At 47.0% G+C, this 19,471-nt stretch overlaps 1 protein-coding gene across 3 annotated transcripts in view; it reads left to right on the top strand.

Annotated features, from left to right (window-relative positions):
* KIF3C (kinesin family member 3C) overlaps positions 1–14,898 on the top strand; it is a 38,108-nt gene extending 23,210 nt beyond the window's left edge. Inside the window, exons 4-9 of one of the 3 annotated variants that reach the window (XR_009248274.1) lie at positions 416–534; positions 1,027–1,143; positions 11,700–11,808; positions 11,986–12,158; positions 12,416–12,588; positions 12,785–14,898. Coding sequence is in view for 1 of the 3 variants with exons in the window: in XM_058682752.1 (XP_058538735.1) it covers positions 416–534; positions 1,027–1,143; positions 11,700–11,808; positions 11,986–12,158; positions 12,416–12,509 (612 nt within the window). In the remaining 2 variants the exon portion in view is untranslated. Of the gene's footprint in view, positions 1–415; positions 535–1,026; positions 1,144–11,699; positions 11,809–11,985; positions 12,159–12,415 lie in introns of all 3 variants that reach the window. The other 2 variants (XR_009248275.1, XM_058682752.1) reach the window with 2 other exon arrangements.
* The last annotated feature ends 4,573 nt before the right edge of the window (positions 14,899–19,471 follow it).

Here is a 19,471-nt window from a genome sequence, read left to right as displayed (position 1 = left end):
AGGCCGCCTTCCCCTCCCTGGACCCTGCACCAGCTGTTGTGTACTTGGGTCCCGATTCTGACTCTTCTCTTAACTAGTTGTGTTGCCTTGAGCGTCTCTGTGCCTGAGTCACCTCTTCTATAAAAAAGAGGGTGTTGGATTAAAAGGTCTCGCGGGTCCCTTTCAGTTTGAACATTCCACAATGCTGCCAGCAGCTGAGAGGGAGCAGGTAATGGGCCTTAGTGTTGGGAGGGACAGGACAGCCCTTTGAATAACTTGCCCTGATTTGTGACGGGGCAAGAGGGAGATTCAGACTCGGACCTCACCCCGAACTCAGCTGGTAGACCCTGAGCCTGCGTCGGTGGGGCCCAGGCTGGGTCACAGGGGCCTCGCTGCCACACTGCACAGCCTCTGAGCTGCGCCTGTCTCCACGCAGCTCTACGCCAAGCTGCAGGCGGTGAAGGCAGAGATCCAGGACCAGCATGATGAATACATCCGCGTGCGCCAGGACCTGGAGGAGGCACAGAATGAGCAGACCCGGGAGCTCAAGCTCAAGTAGGGCCCCCTCCCCTTCCCGGCCCTGGTCCTCACGGCCGTGCCTCACTCCCTGGCCTCTCCCTGATGGGCTTAATTCCTTCCTGAAGGCCTCATTCCAGCCCTCTGCTCACCCAGGAGTCCATGTCCCTTAGGAAGAGAATGTGTCGAGGGATGGGGACGAGGCCTAAGTTCTAGAGTTGCTTATCAACCTCCTCTCCTTGTTTCCTTCTCTTTCCTCTGCTCTGCCTGTATACGATCAGTCCCCCAAAGTGCATGCTGGGTGCTGGCCACGGGTCACCCCTCAGGCCCTGAGCTTACAGTCCTTGCATTGGAAGCAGTGATTTCAAGCTCTGTGACTTCTGTAGGGACCCTCTTCCTCCAATTCTCTGCTTTCTCCTCTGTTCCCTCTGCCTCTTTGCTTCTTGCTTCTAATCCTTCAACCTTCACATGTGCTGTGTGGACTCTTACCACCCCCCCAGTTCCCCATCTCTACCTCATTCCTGCTCCCAGGTACCTAATCATCGAGAACTTCATCCCCCCTGAGGAGAAGAACAAGATCATGAATCGGCTTTTCCTGGACTGCGAGGAGGAGCAGTGGAAGTTCCAGCCGCTCGTGCCAGCTGGAGTGTGAGTCTCTCTCCCCCTGGTCTGGGCCTAGGCACTTGCCGGCCCACCCCAGGTTGGGGGTGGCCAGGAGCCTGCGGGAGACAGAGGCTTGCTTCTGTGCGTTTGGAGAAGGGTGGGGGAAGTTCCGATGGAGTATGGATTTCTCGAGACCTAACACAGAGGTCTTCACGAAGGAAGGGTGTTTTGCCAAAAACAAAGTGTTTTTCTCGGGTGCCCCATGAGGGACCTACGGAGAGGAAGAGCGTCTCAGCCTTTTGGCACTCCCAGTGAATGATAACATTCTGTCAGTTTGGTGAATGTTCGTTTTTCGGGTGCCAAAAACAGCGACGATAGTTAATATTTGCCTTACTGTATTTTAGACTCTCCAGACAGAAGGTAAATCCGACACAGAGCTCACAGTCCAGTCTGTATTTTCTGAATGCAGAGAAGTAATCAGATCAGGAAATGATAGAGGCGTGATCCAATCTTTATAGTTTCACTCAGCTCAGCGTGGTGATTCAGCATTTCCACCTGTTTCCTTGTAGTCCAGCTCTTAGGTACAGTTTGCGTCCCCTGGCTGTGTGTGTGTGTGTGTGTGTGTGTGTGTGTGTGTGTGTGTGTGTGGCTCCCTCTGCTGGCGGCCATGAAGATGATCTTCAAACCTGGCAGAGGGACTGCCTCACTCACCTGGACCACTGTCCCTTGATTGAAAATCTGTAGACAGCGGTGTTTAGGAGGCTGGATACCAAAGCACTTCCCTGGAGGTTCTTTGCTCTCTTTATCTTAGGAATATTAATGCCAAGATAGGGCAGCATTCTCCCCAAAGCTCAGTGGGAAGCTAGCCATAGAGGTCTGTGGCTTCTCACTGGGGCATCTGATGCCCACTTAATCTGTCTACTTTCTAAAAGGCCGATCCTACCTAAGCTGACACTGTGCAACTTTGTAAGAGGCAAGTTCATAAGTAGAGGTCTTTTTTTTTTTTTTACTACTTTTTTTTTTTTAAGGTTTATTTGCTTATTTTGAGAGAGAGAGAGAGAGAAGGAGGAGGAGCAGAGAGAGAGGGAGAGAGAGAATCCCCAGAAGGCCCCACACTGTCAGCTTAGAGCCTGACACGGAGCCTGAACTCTTGAACCATGAGATCATGACCTAAGCCGAAGCTGTTGCTTAACTGACTGAGCCACCCAGGCGCCCCTTATGGGTAGAGGACTTTTCAGTGGTGTCACTTTGGACTTAAAATGCACCTTTCCACTCTAGGTAGGGATCCATAGTAGTACATCATCTAGCACAGAGGTTCTCACCTGTGATTTGGGTTCCAGAGAGTCTGATTTCAAAGGTCTTGGGTAATAGATAGATAGATAGATAGATAGTCAGTCTGTCTTGGGTGGATCCCAAGGACTTAAAATTTTTTTTGAAGCTTCCAGGTGATTCTGCAAGGAAGCCCCACTTGAAAGCCACGACTCCAGTGCCCTCTGCTGGAGGCAGATGCTGGTGAGGCTTCTGGTCTGTAGGGTGACTGATTTTGTGCTTGGACAGGTTCCTGAATTGAAAGTTTGCAGGTGGGGGAATTTCTTTACATTAAATAGAGATGGGATGAGAGGCTCTGAGAAGTCACGTGTTTATTACCTTTTTATTTTGAAAAATAAGCATTGCAAGAACGGTGCAAAGAATTCCCTTAATACCTTTCATCAAAATTACCAAATGTTAATATTTTGCCACCTCTTGCTTTATTCCCCATCCCCTAACCATTTGAGATTAAGTTGCAGACATCTTGACCCCTTAGCTGTATTCTCTAAGAATGAGCACATTCTTACATAACCACAATACAGTGATCAAATCCAGGAAATCTTATACTGGCACGATACTATTATGTAGGCAATATTCAGTCTTAGCCACTTATCCCGATAGTGTCCTTGAGAGCAATTTTCTGCCTCCCTACCTGAGCTGGGACATGGCATTTAAAGGCAGTGCCTCGTTGGTCTCCTTTAATCTCGACCTGAGAAAGGATCTCGATTGGAGTTTTGTAGTTTCATGCTTCAGAGGAGTTTATTCATTTCTCAGAATAGTTTGTATACACTGAAAAATCATTCATAGATTTTTTTTTTAATTAAAACAGCTATCTTAAGGGGCACCCAGGTGGCTTAGTTGGTTAAGCCTTCAGCTCTTGACTTCAGCTCAGGTCATGATCTCACAGTTCATGAGTTCAAGCCCCACATTGGGTTCTGCACTGAGAGCATAGAGCCTGCTTGGGATTCTCTCTCTCCCTCTCTCTCTGCTCCTCCCCACTTGCACTCTCTCTCTCTCTCAAAATAAATTAAAAAAAATTTTTTTTAAGTGCTTTAAATACTTTTTTTTTCTTTAAATACTTTTTAAAAATAGATGCTAGTAATAACTATTAAAAAGAAAGGTGGCTCGGCTGGTAAGCATCTGACTTCAACTCAGGTCATGATCTCACAGTTTGTGGGTTCGAGCCCCGTGTCGGGCTTTGTGCTGACAGCTCATAGCCTGGAACCTGCTTCGGATTCTGTGTCTCCCTCTCTCTCTGCCCCTCCCCCACTTGTGCTCTGTCTCTCTCTGTCTCAAAAATAAATAAACGTTAAAAAAAAAGAAATACATTCACAAGCTTTTTCAAAATAATGGTTAAGTATGTTCACACCTTAACCATGTTATTTTATACAGAATGTGTATAACCTGCTCAGAATACATACAAAGTATGTATTTTATATAAAAATACTAAAATATATCTGGTTAAGGTTAAAAGGTATTAAGGCAATAATGACATCTTAATAATCTCTACTGTACTTAAAATACAAAGGATATAAACAATTATAGATTTGGCACCTGCGTGGCTCAGTTGGTTAAGCATCTGACTCTTGATTTTGGTCATGATCTCATGGTTCGTGAATTCAAGCCCAGCATCAGGCTCCATACTGTCAGTGCAGTCTGCTTGGGATTCTGTCTCTCTCTCTCTCCCGCTCTCTCTGCCCCTCCGCCTGCTTGTTCTCTCTCTCTTGCAAAATAAATAAACTTAAAAAAATAAATAAACAATTACAGATTTCTCTAAGAAAAAACTCCAATAAATAAATTACTTCAAAAAATTTTATTAGGGGAAGTGGGGTGGCTCAGTCAGTTAAGCATCCGGCTCCTGATCTTAGGGTCCTGAGTTCAAGCCCTGCATTGAGTTCCACGCTGGGCATGGAGCCTACTTCAAAAAAAAAAAATTGTTAATAAATACCGGGGGGGAACCTGGGTGGCTCAGTCGGTTAAGTGTCTGACTTGGGCTCAGGTCGTGATCTTGCATTTCATGAGTTCGTGTTTCGTGAGTTAGAGCCCTGTATCAGACTCTGTGCTGACACCTCTCTCTCTCTCTCTCTCAAAATTAATAAAAATTAAAAGTAAATAAGTAAATGCCAAGTGATCAACTATATGCAATTCTGAATTACTAAAAAATTTTTTCCTTTTTAAAATGTTATTTTACCTCCAAACTTTTTTAAAAATCACAGAAATTACAAAAGTAAAAAATAGATCAAGGATGTGTTTATATGAAACAATTTTTTTAGTTACTTTTTTTTTTTTTTTTTTTTTTTTTTTAGCAGCAGTTGGTGCTTTAAATAAAGCAAAAACAATTCCCTCATAACTGGAATCCTAGTTGCGATTCTGACTCAGCACAGAGAGCCACAGGGTAGCATCATGGTGCAAGCGTTGCTCATCGGGACCTCACACTGTCTGCCCCAAACCCCTCATTTCGCAGTGCAAAACTGAGGGTGGGGGGCGGAAGAAGCTGCCTCCCTGGGAGGAAGGGGGGCACCGGGTCTCACTATTTGCAGCCTCATTTCAGCAGGGCTGAAAAACTCTTTTCCCAAAGCCTATTTAATCAGGACGTTGTTCCTTTTGCTCAATTCACATGTGGAATATTTTGCTTTATTTTGGTACTCTAGGGATGAAAAGCACTGAAGGCCACTCACAGGAAGAGCCAAAAAAAAAAAAAAAAAAAAAAGCGTTGTTGGAAAGAAATTACCTGAAGTCATGTTGTCCCTTTAGAAAACTTTTGTTGGGGAGGGGTGCCTGGTTCGCTCAGTCAGAAGAGCATGCGACTCTTGAGTTCTAGCCCCACATTGAGTATAGAGATTACTTAAATAAAACTTTAAAAAAAAAAAAAAAAGGGGGGGGGCGCCTGGGTGGCTCAGTCGGTTAAGTGTCCAACTTCGGCTCAGGTCATGATCTCACGGTCTGTGAGTTCGAGCCCCGCGTCAGACTCTGTGCTGACAGCTCAGAGCCTGGAGCCTGTTTCGGATTCTGGGTCTCCCTCTCTCTCTGCTCCTCCCCTGCTCGTACTCTGTCTCTCTCTTTCTCTCTCAAAAATAAATAAACATTAAAAAAAAATTTTTTTTTTTTAAAGAGAAAAGAAGGCTTTGGTTGGAAAAATGGTTTTCCTCCTCCTCCTCCAGCTACAAGCATTTGACCCTACATGCCCTTCCCAGTGCCTTTAAAAGGTGTTAGCTCCAGGCAACTCTTTTTTTTTTTTTTTTTAATTTTTTTTTTTTTTCAACGTTTTTTATTTATTTTTGGGACAGAGAGAGACAGAGCATGAACGGGGAAGGGGCAGAGAGAGAGGGAGACACACAGAATTGGAAACAGGCTCCAGGCTCCGAGCCATCAGCCCAGAGCCTGACGCGGGGCTCGAACTCACGGACCGCGAGATCGTGACCTGGCTGAAGTCGGACGCTTAACCGACTGCGCCACCCAGGCGCCCCTCCAGGCAACTCTTGAAACGCGCCCATATCAAGTTCTTTTGGGAAAACTCCCCCTTTTTCTTTATTCTTCACTATCTCTGTGCCACCACTAGCTGCTACACAGGTGAGGTGCCTTCCACTATCACACTTTTGTATGAAAGTTACTTTGAAAACCCATTTTTGCAACCAGCTCCAGCAGTAACTATTCTACATGTGGGACCTTTTATTTTTAGTTTCTCATAATGGACTTTATTTTTAATTTTTTTTTTCCAACGTTTTTTATTTATTTTTGGGACAGAGAGAGACAGAGCATGAACGGGGGAGGGGCAGAGAGAGAGGGAGACACAGAATCGGAAACAGGCTCCAGGCTCCGAGCCATCAGCCCAGAGCCTGACGCGGGGCTCGAACTCACGGACCACGAGATCGTGACCTGGCTGAAGTCGGACGCTTAACCGACTGTGCCACCCAGGCGCCCCTGGACTTTATTTTTAATTGTATGGATACAAAATTGTCCTCTAAGGGTCTATATTTGACAATGTCTATAACCATTGGTTTATAGTCACACAATTCTATTTGTAACTTTAGTTCTTGGGCCTTTGCAACCCCAGCCACCAGAGAGTCTTTTCATTTTTTTTAAACATTTATTCATTTCTGGGGCGCCTGGGTGGCGCAGTCGGTTGAGCGTCCGACTTCAGCCAGGTCACGATCTCGCGGTCCGTGAGTTCGAGCCCCGCGTCAGGCTCTGGGCTGATGGCTCGGAGCCTGGAGCCTGTTTCCGATTCTGTGTCTCCCTCTCTCTCTGCCCCTCCCCCGTTCATGCTCTGTCTCTCTCTGTCCCAAAAATAAATAAAAAACGTTGAAAAAAAATTTTAAACATTTATTCATTTTTGAGAAACAGAGTGAGACAAAGTGTGAGCCGGGGAGGGGCAGGGAGAGAAGGAGACACAGAATCTGAAGCAGGCTCTAGGCTCTGAGCAGGTGGTCAGCACAGAGCCTGATGCGGGGCTCGAACCCACAAACTGTGAGATCATGACCTGAGCCGAAGTCGGACGGTCAACCGACTGAGCCACCCAGGTGCCCCACCAGAGAGTCTTTTCAAAGGCGCCATGGTGCAGCAGAAAGAGACTAGATTTTGGGTTTAGAACATACTGAATTCTAGTCCCTGCTTTGCCACTTGTGGCCTGGAAAAGGTTTTTTTAACCTCTCTGAACTCAAATTTCTTCACCTGTAAAGTCAAGATAGTAAATTGCCCTGCAGGATTGTTGAGGTTGAAATGAGGTAATATGGGGGGAGGGGCTCCAAGCTCCAGAGGAGATGATCAATAAATATGTAATCAATAATCATATATTAATAAGCCAATATTATAATTACAGGGACTCCAGAAAAGCCAGTTTGCCTTCATCCCTTAGAAGGGCCGCAGGAGGGCAGTTTGGTTTGCTGTTTTTGTTTTAAATTTTTTTTTTTAACATTTATTTATTTTTGAGAGACAGAGCGTGAGTGGGGTTGGGGCAGAGAGCGAGGGAGATACAGAATCTGAAGCAGGCTCCGGGCTGTGAGCTGTCAGCACAGGGCTTGAACTCATGGACAGCGAGATCATGACCTGAGCCAAAGTCAGACGCTCAGCTGACTGAGCTACCCACGTGCCCCTTGCTGTTTTTGTTTTAGAATTTGATTTTATATTCGGGTGCTCTCCAAGTTTAGAGAGAGAGCATTCCTTGCTCTAAATAGAATCCGGATAGTTAAACAGGTTTCATTACAGAGGCAAAGTTTACCTCAGTAAGAACATTCTCGGCTCTGGGTTGAGTCCCTAGATTTATTCACAGGTCTGTGACATCGGAGTTGAATCTGAAACAGGGAGAAGTTCCGGCCTCCCCAGGCAGGCTAGGCAGAGTGGAGAGCTGGCCTGTGGGGACAGAGGGACCAGATTTCGGAGACAAGTCGGGTTTGCTGTGGCAGGTGATTGGGAAAGACCCAGAAGGAAAACTCACCCTATGATGTTGGATGCCAGTTTTCAGAACACAACAGGAAAAGGCGGGTGTGTGTGTGTGTGTGTGTGTGTGTGTTTGCTGAGACAGCTGATAAGGAGATTGGGGTCAGTCCCTAAGACAGAGCTGAGCGATGAGATTTTAATATTAAGGGGAAAATACTGTGATGGCAGCCATTGAGAGGGAGGGTCATATGAGAACTCTTAGGATCTGTCCGGCATAGAGTGATTGTGGGTCTCTGTCAGGAGGGGCGGATACATACAGAGCCAGGCCTCCGCTCTGGGCTGTCAGCCACAACCTGCTTACTAGAGAGGGATCAATCATGGAAAGTAGGCCTGGGGCAGAAGAGGGCGTAGATGGGAAGTTTTGTGTCCCAATTACAGACTCCCCTCCCCCAGCCCCCTCTTCCCGCATGTCACCCAGAATAGCGCTGGCATCTTTATTGGGTCAGGCTGCCAGCTCACACGATGCACTGCTCCGCTCGCCCAGCCCTGTCCCCCTGTCCCATTCCCAGAGCCTGCAGCCTTCAGGGCGCACTCCGCCCCAGCCTGCTCCGGGTGTTCTCCTAGAAACAGTACAGCATCCTAAAAAGAGAATTTGGCAAGGTCCAGTTCGGAGTCTCTTCTAATTGTTTGACCTTAGGCACAAAAGGCATTTTGCTTGTCTTAGCCTCAGGCTCCTTGTCTGCCCTGTCTACACCTCGGGAGATGACTACAGAGTTCAAATGGGATGTGTAGATGCACCTTATAAATGCTAAATGGTTATGTTACTAATTTCCCGCCCTCCCCTTGAGTTGTGGGCGCAGCTGCCCACGCGCACGGGCACAGCCTCCCTGCTCCTGGGGGTTATGCAGCAGCTGAGCGAGCTGGGGTTTCCGTGGTTTCATCCTTCCCTGCTTTCCTCCTTAAAGTGGGGTCCCGCACTCCTTTATAGGCTTGCTAAAATGAACCACAGGAATGCCATATCCCCTCACCCTCTGCTGCAGAAGGGCGGGCCTGGTGCTGTCAGTTCCAAGGACAGGATGTCCTATCTGTGAATTACTCGGCCTGTTTCTTCTCCTCCTCTGTCTTCTGTCTGCCTTTTGGCTTTTTTTCATGGCTCGTTTGTATCCCTGCTTGAAATTAGCAAGTAGAATTGAGAATAAATCATCATCACAGCTGCCATGAGTTGAGCCCTTGCTGTGAGCTATGCTAAATCCTTATCGTGCTTAATCTCAGCAGTTCTGGGGGACAGGCAAGAGCTAGCTGAGCCGGGGCGCCTGGTGGCTCAGTCGGTTAAGCGTCCGACTTTGGCTCAGGTCTGATATCACAGTTCGCGAGTTTGAGCCCCACATCGGGCTCTGTGCTACCAGCTCAGAGCCTGGAGCCTGCTTCAGACTCTGTGTCTCCCTCTCTCTCTGCCCCTCCCCCACTCCCTCTCTCTCTTTCTCTCAAAAATAAATAAACATTAAAAATTTTTAAAGAAAAAACGAGATAGCTGAGCCTCAGAGGTATTAAGCTACTTCCCAAGGTAACGCAGCTTTAAGGGGCAGAGCCAACATTCAAACTCAGATATGTCTTACTCCAAAATCTGTTATTTTATTTTAATGGAAATACTTTTCTTGATTTCTTTCCTATCCTCGTATCTTTGTTTTGAATAATAAAAGTAATACACCACACTCATCAAACTGCTGAAAGTAAGAAGGCTGACATGCTGTGATTTGGCTAGGATATAGAGCAATGGAAGCTTTCATGTATAACCACTTTGGAAAGCAGTACGGCAATATCTAGTAAAGTTGAAAATGCACATACCCTACAACGGAACCATTCCATTCCTTGGTATACCCCAGGGAAGTTTCTGAATATGTACTCGAAGATACCTGTACAGAAATGTTCACAACGGTACTGTGTGTAGTAGATAAAAAAAAAATCAACCTAGATGTCCATCAAAAGAATATATATTCTATACACACACACACACACACACACACACACATATATGATGGCATATTGCAACCTTAAAATAGTCAAATAAGTAAACTTTAATAATCTAATCTAGAGGTGTATGGATGAATCTTAAAAAGTTGAGCACACAAAAATGTGGTATGTTCACCACACAGTTCAAATTTTAGAAATAGGCATACAAATACCCATTTAATTGTTTATGAATAGCCACATATAAAAATAACAATAAAAACAGGAATGGCATTGGTGAGCACCAAATTCGAGAGTGACTAACTCAAGCGAGAGAGAAATAGGAGTCTTAAAAACTGTCTACATTTTCTTGCCTTTTTTAAGCTTATTTATTTATTTTGAGAGAGAGAGAATCCCAAGCAGACTCTGCACTGACATGGGGCTTGATCTCACAAATCTGGAGATCATGACCTGAGCTGAAATCAAGAGTTGGATGCTTAACTGACTGAACCACCCGGGTGCCCCTACATTTTATTTCTTAAAAAAAAAGATTTAGTTTAAGTATAACAAAATGTTAAATGATTTGACAAAGCTGGATGGTAAGCATACATATATATTATTTTCTACACTTTTCTGAATGTCTGACTGAGATATTTAGATATAAAGTTATACATTTTCATTGTAAAGTTCAGATTTTTCAGAAAGGCATAAAGATAATAAAAGTCATCTATGATGACACCATCCCAAGATAGTAACTAGTAGCATTTTGTTGAATACCCAGACTTTTTTCTAAGCATGCAAACACGTTTCTTTAAAAACAAAACAGGGGCGCCTGGGTGGTTAAGCATCAGCCGGTTAAGCATCAGACTTCAGCTCAGGTCATGATCTTGCAGCTCAGTGCTGACAGCTCAGAGCCTGGAACCTGCTTCGGATTCTGTGTCTCCCTCTCTCTCTGCCCCACCCCCCCCGCCCCCCTTGAGCTCTAGCTCTTTCCCTCTCGCTCTCTCAAAGATAAGTAAACATTAAAAAACAAAAACTTGGGGGTGCGTGGGTGGTTCAGTTGGTACCCTTATAGAAAATCAATTGATTGCAAATATAAGGATTTGTCTCTAGATTCTCAATTCTTTTCCATTGGTCTATATGTCTGTCCTTATGCTAGTACCACACAGCCTTGATTACTGTAGCTTTGTAATAAGTTCTTTTTTTTTTTTTTTTTTGACAGAGAGAGAGAGAGAGAGAGAGAGAGAGAGAGAGAGAGAGAGAGAAGGTGCAAATGAGCAAGGGACAGAGAAAGAGAATCCCAGGAGGGGCAGAGGGAAGGAGGGAGGGAGAGTGAAGTGAGACTCACCCAAAGCGGGGTTCATGTTTTACCCAAAGCAGGGCTCGAACTCATCCAAAGTGGGCCTTGAACTCATGAACTGGGAGATCATGCCCTGAGCCGAAGTCAGATGCTTAGCAGAGCCATCCTGTAATAGGCACCCTGTAATAAGTTCTAAAACTGGGACGTGTAAGTCTTCCAACTTTGTTCTTTTCCAGGATTGTTTAGGCTATTTTGGGACCCTTGCATTTCAAGCCTGATTTTTTTAATCATTTTTTTGTACAAACTCCTAAGAAGAAAAATGAAAACCAGAACAACTAATCATCAACGGTTTTGCATAATGTGTGAAATCAGCATATGAAGCTGAGAGCTGAAAGAAGACTGGATTTCCTTTCTTCATTCTAGCCCTTAATCAAACCTTCTTTACTGTGGGGGGAAAAAAGAACTGAAAAACACAAGAGTAAAGAAATCCATGCTTTCCTGTGTTTTGATAGTGTTTAGTTGTCCAGCTGTATTAGAACAATGAGAAGAAAATTCCTGTGAACCACGGTCTGCGGAGTTTCCTGCCTACTTGAATGATACTTAATTCTTCATGATGTCATTTTCCCCATGTTCAAAAGAAATCCATTCTAATATAGCCTCTTCCCCACAGCAATAACAGCCAAATGAAGAAACGGCCAACGTCAGCCGTGGGCTACAAGAGGCCTATCAGCCAGTATGCTCGGGTTGCTATGGCAATGGGGTCCCACCCCAGGTACAGGGTAAGAAGCTGGGAAATAGAAGGGGTGGGAGGAGAGAGCGTCCAAGGGAGGGATGCTCATAACCTCAGCGTGCTCTATCTACCTCATCACCTTCGCCACACCCAGTATTTACTGAGTGCCCGAGGGATCCGATCATCAGGGCCGCTGCTCACGTCTGGTCTGATGTTCCCACCACAGGCTGAAAACATAATGTTTCTGGAGCTGGATGTGTCTCCTCCAGCTGTCTTTGAGATGGACTTCTCTCATGACCAAGAACAAGACCCCCGTGCACTACACATGGAGAGGCTTATGCGGTTGGACAGCTTTCTGGAAAGACCTTCCACATCTAAAGTTCGGAAGTCCAGGTCCTGGTCAGTACCGCTATGGTCAGAGTGGGCAGTGGACTTAGGAGGCATAGAAACCACGTGGGCTGGTTGAGGCTGAAGAGGGTTTGGGTTGTACCTGAAGGGCATTAAGGGAGGGTGATAACTGGAGCCGTGGGGGGGGGGGGGGGAGTGGGGGGAGAGTTCCTACAGCAACAGGATGAGGAAAAGGCAAGTCCTCACTTTTCTGTTTCCTGCCCTTCCCCAACCTCCGCATTTACCTACCTCACCCCTACCTTCTGCAGGTGCCAGAGTCCTCAGCGGCCTCCACCCTCTACCACACACGCCTCACTGGCCTCTGCTGCTCTGCACCCCACAACAGTGCTAGACCATGAGTGACAACCTTCAGTCAGGCTGCCCATCCGAGAGCCTCCTGGGCTGGGGAGCCAAGCCTGGATCATCTCACCTGACGCTCAGTGTGCGTGCGTGTGTGTGCATGTGCGTGTGCGTGTGTGTGAGGGGGTGAGCATCTGGCAGACCGCGTCTCTGCCTGCTCATCTTAGCCTCCTTTATTTAATTAATGTTATTTATTCGTGGAGCTCAGCTGTGGGGGGAGATGCCTTCACCTGAGCCTGCCGTGGCCACTGCATAGCCTCCTTTCCTTCTGACTTTAGACCCCCGCCATGTCAGACCTCAAGCTCCTCCCTGTCAGCTGCTCCCAGAAGGGAAGGTAGCCAGTGCCTGAGAAGAGAGTACATTTTCTACCTGTCTCTCTCCATAATCTCCATCTCCTCCTATGCCGACGGTGAGCAGTTCTTAAGCACTTTCTGGGACTAGAAAAATGCTAGATGTCCACAAAGGGCAAGACACGTCCTGACAGTGTCGGGCCGATGCTCCCAGGGAAAAGAGCCCTGCACTCAAGCGTCTGGACCTCAGACAACCTCTGTTGGCCTCTTGGGCTCCTTTTCAAGGACTTATGTGACCTCACCGACACAGCCATGCTCTTTGGCTTTGGCAAGAACTCATGGCTTACCAAACTCTGCTTCCTGGCCACCTTCCCAACCCTTGGATGGGAATTGTGAACCAACCAGTTGCTGCCTGCTCAGGACCTGCAGGAAATGAAACAGTAATGGGACAACATGGACAGTCATCAGAGGAAGTCCCTTCTCTGAGTCCCTTTGTTTCTGTTCCCTCTGAGAAGTAACTGGGGTCAACGAGTGATCAAGCCAACACCCCGTTTTTGAGACGCTGCTCCTTCCTGCTTTGGTCACTTTCCTCCGCAGCTGCCTGGATCCCAGTTCATAGTGGGAGCGATCAATGTCATTCTCCCCCTGGCTAAACAAAGGTATTGGAATCTGTTGCTTCCCCCTTCATTCATCACAGGAGACAGGGACCCAGGCACAATTTATCAACCTTGCCTATTACTCCTGTTTCTGCATCACATTTGTTGAGCACTATTTTGTTGAAAACTGATCCTTTTTCTTTGGCATTGTATAAATTGGTCCCTGGGGAAATACTCCTCGCCTCCCTTTGTGACATACCAAGATGTCTCCAGGTTATCTCAAATAATAAGTAAATTTCTACCAAAAAAAACCAAAAAACAAGAGAGAGAGAGAGAGATTAATTTTCATTGATTTACTTTTTAACTGTGTATTTTGGTGGAGGAGTGAAGAGGCAATCATGAAAGAAACAAGTGGTTTAAGATTTCAAAATGCCCTAATAGGGGGAGTCTCTAGTTCCCAGAATTTGAGGATTTTAGTCATCGGGAGAACAGCATGAAACCGACCGAGCTGCTTGAAATTGGGTGAGGGGAAGGTGGCGGGGGGTGGGGGCTGATTACCTGGTTCTTCTCTTTCCATCAGGAAGTGAACCCTTCTTATACAGTTCGAGTTCTGCTGTAAGGACCAAGCTATGGTTTGGTTTAATTCAATGATGCTGTCATTTCTGCTGTAATTACCGGACTAGCTGGTTTGGCAACTCAATTGCCATTTGCTCCTGTCCTTCAAGGAAATGCCATTTTTCATCAGAGCCCAAGAGATTATTTGAGACTCAGGATTCAGATCAGAGGTTTGGCTGTGTCTGGGATGGGAATTGCGTGTAGAAATGCCCCGGGTGGCCTGGGCACAGGGGGACCTCCATGCCTACATTGAGTAGCCTCTCCCACTGACCTCTTTCTTGTTTGTAGATGAAACAGCACGTGTCACCCCCATTCATCACTTGGACACATCGACTTCGCATTGTCTGGTCACTTGACCCTCACAGTCTTATAGCACAAAATACCCAGTCTCACCAACCCCAGTCTGAGGGCTGGGCCCTAGGTGTGTCGGACGAGGAGCTCCTGCCCGCAGTTTTGTGTACGTGTGTGTGTTTGTGTGTGTGTGTGTGTGTGTGTGTGTGTGTTTACCTCCACAGGGGACACTCGACACTCAGTGTAAGACATGCCGGGAACAGGGCCACCGGGGTGGTTGGATCTCAGTCTCTCTGTCTCTCTCCTTCCCTTTTGATGTATCAAACATTTGATTGACAAAGTAAGGGCCTTGACTGGGACCAAATTTCCATGTCTGTTGCTATGGTCTTTATTTAGGACAACAGTTAACGCAGTGGCTCATTCTTGTCACTATACATATGGCTATACAGGACATATGTAATATATAAATATATATATAAAACATTACCGTCTGTCTCCTTGGCTTCAGATGAGGCCTCTCTGTTGAGCTGAAATGCACCTGCAGCCCAGCCCTGTTCAAATTAACACAGTCGATAATAAAGGAATGAGTATCGTCACCGAGCTGGTTGCCTGCCTTCTCTTTTCTTTGTTCCTACTTTTACTCTCGTTTTCTGCCTTCTCTCTCTTCCTTGTTTTTCCAAGAGTGGTTCAAGGGTATTTGGAGCCCAGCTGCAGTTCCCAGCACCTTGGGGAAGAACCAGCTGCTTAGAAGGGACTGCCCAGTGGGGCTGAGGGGCAGGTCCCAGGCTCTAGTCTGAAGTCCGTGCCAGAACCATGGCACCAACTGTTTGTGTCCTAGGCGAACGGTCCCCACCCAGTTAATTCTGAGCTATTAGCAGATGTCAGCGCGGCCTAGATTCCAGATTAGCTGTCAATATCATTTGACAGCTCTGCTCCTCCATTGATCAGCCAGGAGAAATAAAAGCGGGCAGTAACGTGTGTAAATCGCACAGAGATGCCTGGCCTGCGGCGGGCGCTGAATTAAAAGAGTTTCAAAGACGAACATCCCGTTAGGCTCTCTTCTCAGGGCTTCTTTCCCTCCCTCTGAGATCAGACTATTGCTTCCCCGTAGCATGGGGGTCTTGCGGGAAAGGAAAAGTAGTACCTCTAACAAACACAAGGCCCCTGACTCCCAGGGGAGCGCCGTGGTTGGCCTGGTGCACGAAACGCAGCAGTGAGCCAGCTGGTTTGGCACAGGTGCTTCTCCCGGAGGGGCTCCCTGCCTGTGCACCGTGCTCCAGCCCTGAGCGCCGGGGCTGGAGTGGCTCTGCTCTTTGGGACTTGCCGGGTGTTGGGTTGGGTACTTTACACGTGCACACTCATTTAGTCCTCCCACGTGGGAGTTATTGTCACTGGGTTACAGACAAGATTGAAGAAAATTAACTGACTTGGGGCACCTGGGTGGCTCAGTTGGTTGAGCGTCTGGCTTGGGCTCGGGTCATGATCTTGGGGTTCGTGAGTTTGAGCCCCGCATCAGGCTCCCTGCTGTCAGCCTGTCAGCACAGAGCCCGCTTGGCTTCAAATCCTCTGTCCCCCTCTCTCTGCCCCTCCCCAAAATAAATAAATATTAAAAAAGAAAAAGAAAAAAATAACTAACTTAGCCAAAGACATGTGGTCAGTGATGAAGCTGGATTTCCAGACTCTAAAGCCCCTGTTTTTTTTCCTTGCTCTGCCTCCTCTCTAGCCCATCCACACCTCAGGAAAACTGATAGGCACCCTGTATGTTTTATAAGTAGTGCAAGCCAGGGACAGAAGGGCAGACCCTTCAGACCCTGAACTTAGAGGCCCTATTTTAAAATCACTCGTTTCTGGGGCGCCTGGGTGGCTCAGTTGGTTGAGCGTCCGACCTCGGCTCAGGTCATGATCTCACAGTTGGTGAGTTCGAGCCCTGTGTCGGGCTCTGTGCTGACAGCTCGGAGCCTGGAGCCTGCTTCCGATTCTGTCTCCCTCTCTCTCTGCTCCTTCCCTGCTCGCACGCTGTCTCTCTCTCAAAAATAAATAAAGATTAAACAAAAATTTTTAAATCACTCATTTTTCCTGTTAGTAGTGGGGTCACTTGTGTGGTTGATGTAAGTGGTTTTCTAGAGCTTTACAAAACAGCCGAGGGTAGGAATTCTCCCTTGACCCTGACCCGGGTCTTCTGTCAACCGTTTGTTGATAAAGAGGCTGCTGTGTTTCACTTCCTCCTCCAAAGCTGGGCACCTGATCTCCAGAGGGTGGGGTGTGTGTTAGAACTCTTGGCTGCTACTAAAGATTCATTTAAGCTGGTCTGAGTGAAATAAGGACACAGAGAAGCGTGATTTCCACAGACATGGAAATAAAGACCCCAAGGGCAAGGACAGAACGAGTCCTCAGGTACAGCTTAGGACTGGAGGCTCAAAACACCACAAAGACCCTCCCCATTTCACCAAACTCCTTTCTGTGTGGGGTTCATGCTCTTTCCTCAGCTGGTCCAGTTTGTGATGTAGAAAATACGTCTGCCAGCCGCTCTCTAGTTACACAATCCAGTCATCCGGAGAGACTCAGAATCTCAGTCCTGGTGCCAAATTCGTGGGAATGTGATGCCAACTCAGTGGTTTGGGTCACGTGAGTGGAAACGTGGTAGATGGACAAGGCCTCCACAATTTCTGCTACTGTAACCATGTGTATGGGGGAGGGGTGGAAGTAAAGATTTTCTCGAGAAAGAGAGGGGGGGTGGAGTGTGCTCTGTACAGCCAACATAACAGAGGTCCATGACCAGTGCATCCATCACCCATGAGGCCTTAAGAAAGTTTGCTCTGGGGGCACCTGGGTGGCTCAGTCAGTTAAGCGTCCGACTTCAGCTCAGGTCACATCTCACAGTTCCTGGGTTCGAGCCCCACGTTGGGCTCTGGGCTGACAGCTCAGAGCCTGGAGCCCGCTTTGGATTCTGTGCCCCCACCTCCCCCTCTCTGCCCCTCCCCTGCTTGCGCTGTCTCTCAAAAATGAATAAACATTAAAAAAATTTTTTTTAACTTTGCTCTGGGGGTGCCTGGGTGGCTCAGTTGGTTGAGGTCTCGGTTGGTGAGTTCGAGCCCCTCACCGGACTCTGCTGTCGGCACAGAGCCTGCTCCATTTCTTCTGTCCCCCTCTCTCTGCACCTGCTAGAGCTCGTGCTCTCTCTCTCAAAAATAAATAAATAAACATTAAGAAAAAAAACAACTTTGCTCTCGTATCCCAGCTCTTAATTTCGGCTCAGGTCATGATCCCAGGGTTGTAGGATCAAGCCCCAAGTCAGGCTCCACGCTGAGTGTGGAGCCTGCTTGGGATTCTCTTTCTCCTTCTGCCCTTCTCCGCAATTCATGCTTGCTCACTCTCAAAAAAAAAAAAAAAAAAAAAATTTGTTTTGGGTTCATCCTATTATTCTCTTTATTTTTCTTACAACATGGTCCAAGGCTCACCTGCATCGAAATCAACACCCTCAGAGATTCTATTAGGTCAAGGACACATCAATGTGGTAGACACTATAGGTTGCCTTTCCAATATCCACTCTTCTAATTTAAAAAAAGAAATTTAATGTTTATTTATTTTTGATAGAGAGAGAGAGAATGCGAGTGGGAAAGGGGCAGAGAGAGAGAGAGAGAAAGCCACAGAATCTGAAGCAGGCTCTAGGCTCCTAGCTGTCAACACAGAGCCCAATGCTGGGCTCGAACTCACAGTCCATGAGATCATGACCTGAGCCTAAGTGAGACGCTCAACAGACTGAGCCACCCAGGTGCCCCTCTTCCCTTCTATTTTACTTACAAAATAAATGTGTTCAAGGAGGGCAGTGTGCCCAACTAAAAATACTCATATTCCCAGACTCTCTTGCAGCAACAGGTGGCCATGGTTTTGGTTAAGGAGATGTAAATTGAAGTGGCTTAGGAATTTCTGGAAATGTTTTTTGCTTTCCGGTTATAGAAATCACCTGTTTTACCTCTTACCCTTTCTTCTTCCTTCCTAGAACTCAGGTGTACCTCCTGGAAGTGCATTCCTTCATTGAACAACTCTTTATTGAGCACCTGTTGCCCATATATTCATTCCAGGAATGGTTCTAAGTGTTGGGAATACAACAGTGAATAGAATAAACAGAAGTGGTGCTTACGTTCAGTTAAGCCTCTGACTTCAGCTCAGGTCATGATCTCATGGTTCATGGATTCAAGCCCCGTGTTGGGCTCTGTGCCGACCGCTCAGAGCCTGGAGCCTGCTTTGGATTCTGCGTTTCCCTCTCTCTCTCTCTGCCCTCCCCTGCTCATGCTCTCTCTCTCTCTCAAAAATAAATAAACATTGGGGGCGCCTGGGTGGCTCAGTCGGTTAAGCGGCCGACTTCGGCTCAGGTCATGATCTCACGGTCCGTGAGTTCGAGCCCCGTGTCGGGCTCTGTGCTGACAGCTCAGAGCCTGGAGCCTGCTTCAGATTCTGTGTCTCCCTCTCTCTGACCCTCCCCCGTTCATGCTCTGTCTCTCTCTGTCTCAAAAATAAATAAATGTTAAAAAAATTAAAAAAAAATAAAATAAATAAACATTTTTTTAAATTATATAAAAAAAGATGGGGCGCCTGGGTGGCTCAGTCGGTTAAGCGTCCGACTTCAGCCCGGGTCACGATCTTGCGGTCCGTGAGTTCAAGCCCCACGTCAGGCTCTGGGCTGACGGCTCAGAGCCTGGAGCCTGCTTCCGATTCTGTGTCTCCCTCTCTCTCTGTCCCTCCCCCGTTCATGCTCTGTCTCTGTCTCAAAAATAAATAAACGTTAAAAAAAAATTTTTTTTTAAAAAGAAAAAAAAAAAAGAAAAACACATTGCATGTCATGTCGTGATAAGTGGGGCTGAGAAAAATAAAGCAGAGAAGGGAGATGGGGCGTTCCAGGTTCTGGTTGGGGTGGGGTAGGAGGAGTTGCAGTTGTAAAAGCCTTTACTAATTCTGAGCAAATTCCTGGTGGTAAGGAAGTGGACTCCAGGAGAGGAAAAGCAAATGCAGACTTCGTAGGTGGGAATGTGTCAGGCTTATTCAAGGAGCAGCGGCCATATTGTAACCCTGAGGCAACAGGCACAGCATGTAAAGGCCAAAGGAGTGGGGAGACGTGGAGAACCAAGGTCCTGATGGAGTTTGGGCTGCTGCACCAGCCTGGATCTGTCCACTT

This window comes from Neofelis nebulosa, chromosome 9 (genome assembly GCF_028018385.1).
Source record: "Neofelis nebulosa isolate mNeoNeb1 chromosome 9, mNeoNeb1.pri, whole genome shotgun sequence".
NCBI lineage: Eukaryota > Metazoa > Chordata > Mammalia > Carnivora > Felidae > Neofelis > Neofelis nebulosa.
The sequence above is the reverse complement of the archived record's forward strand: the minus strand, read 5'-3'. Positions and strand labels throughout refer to the sequence as shown.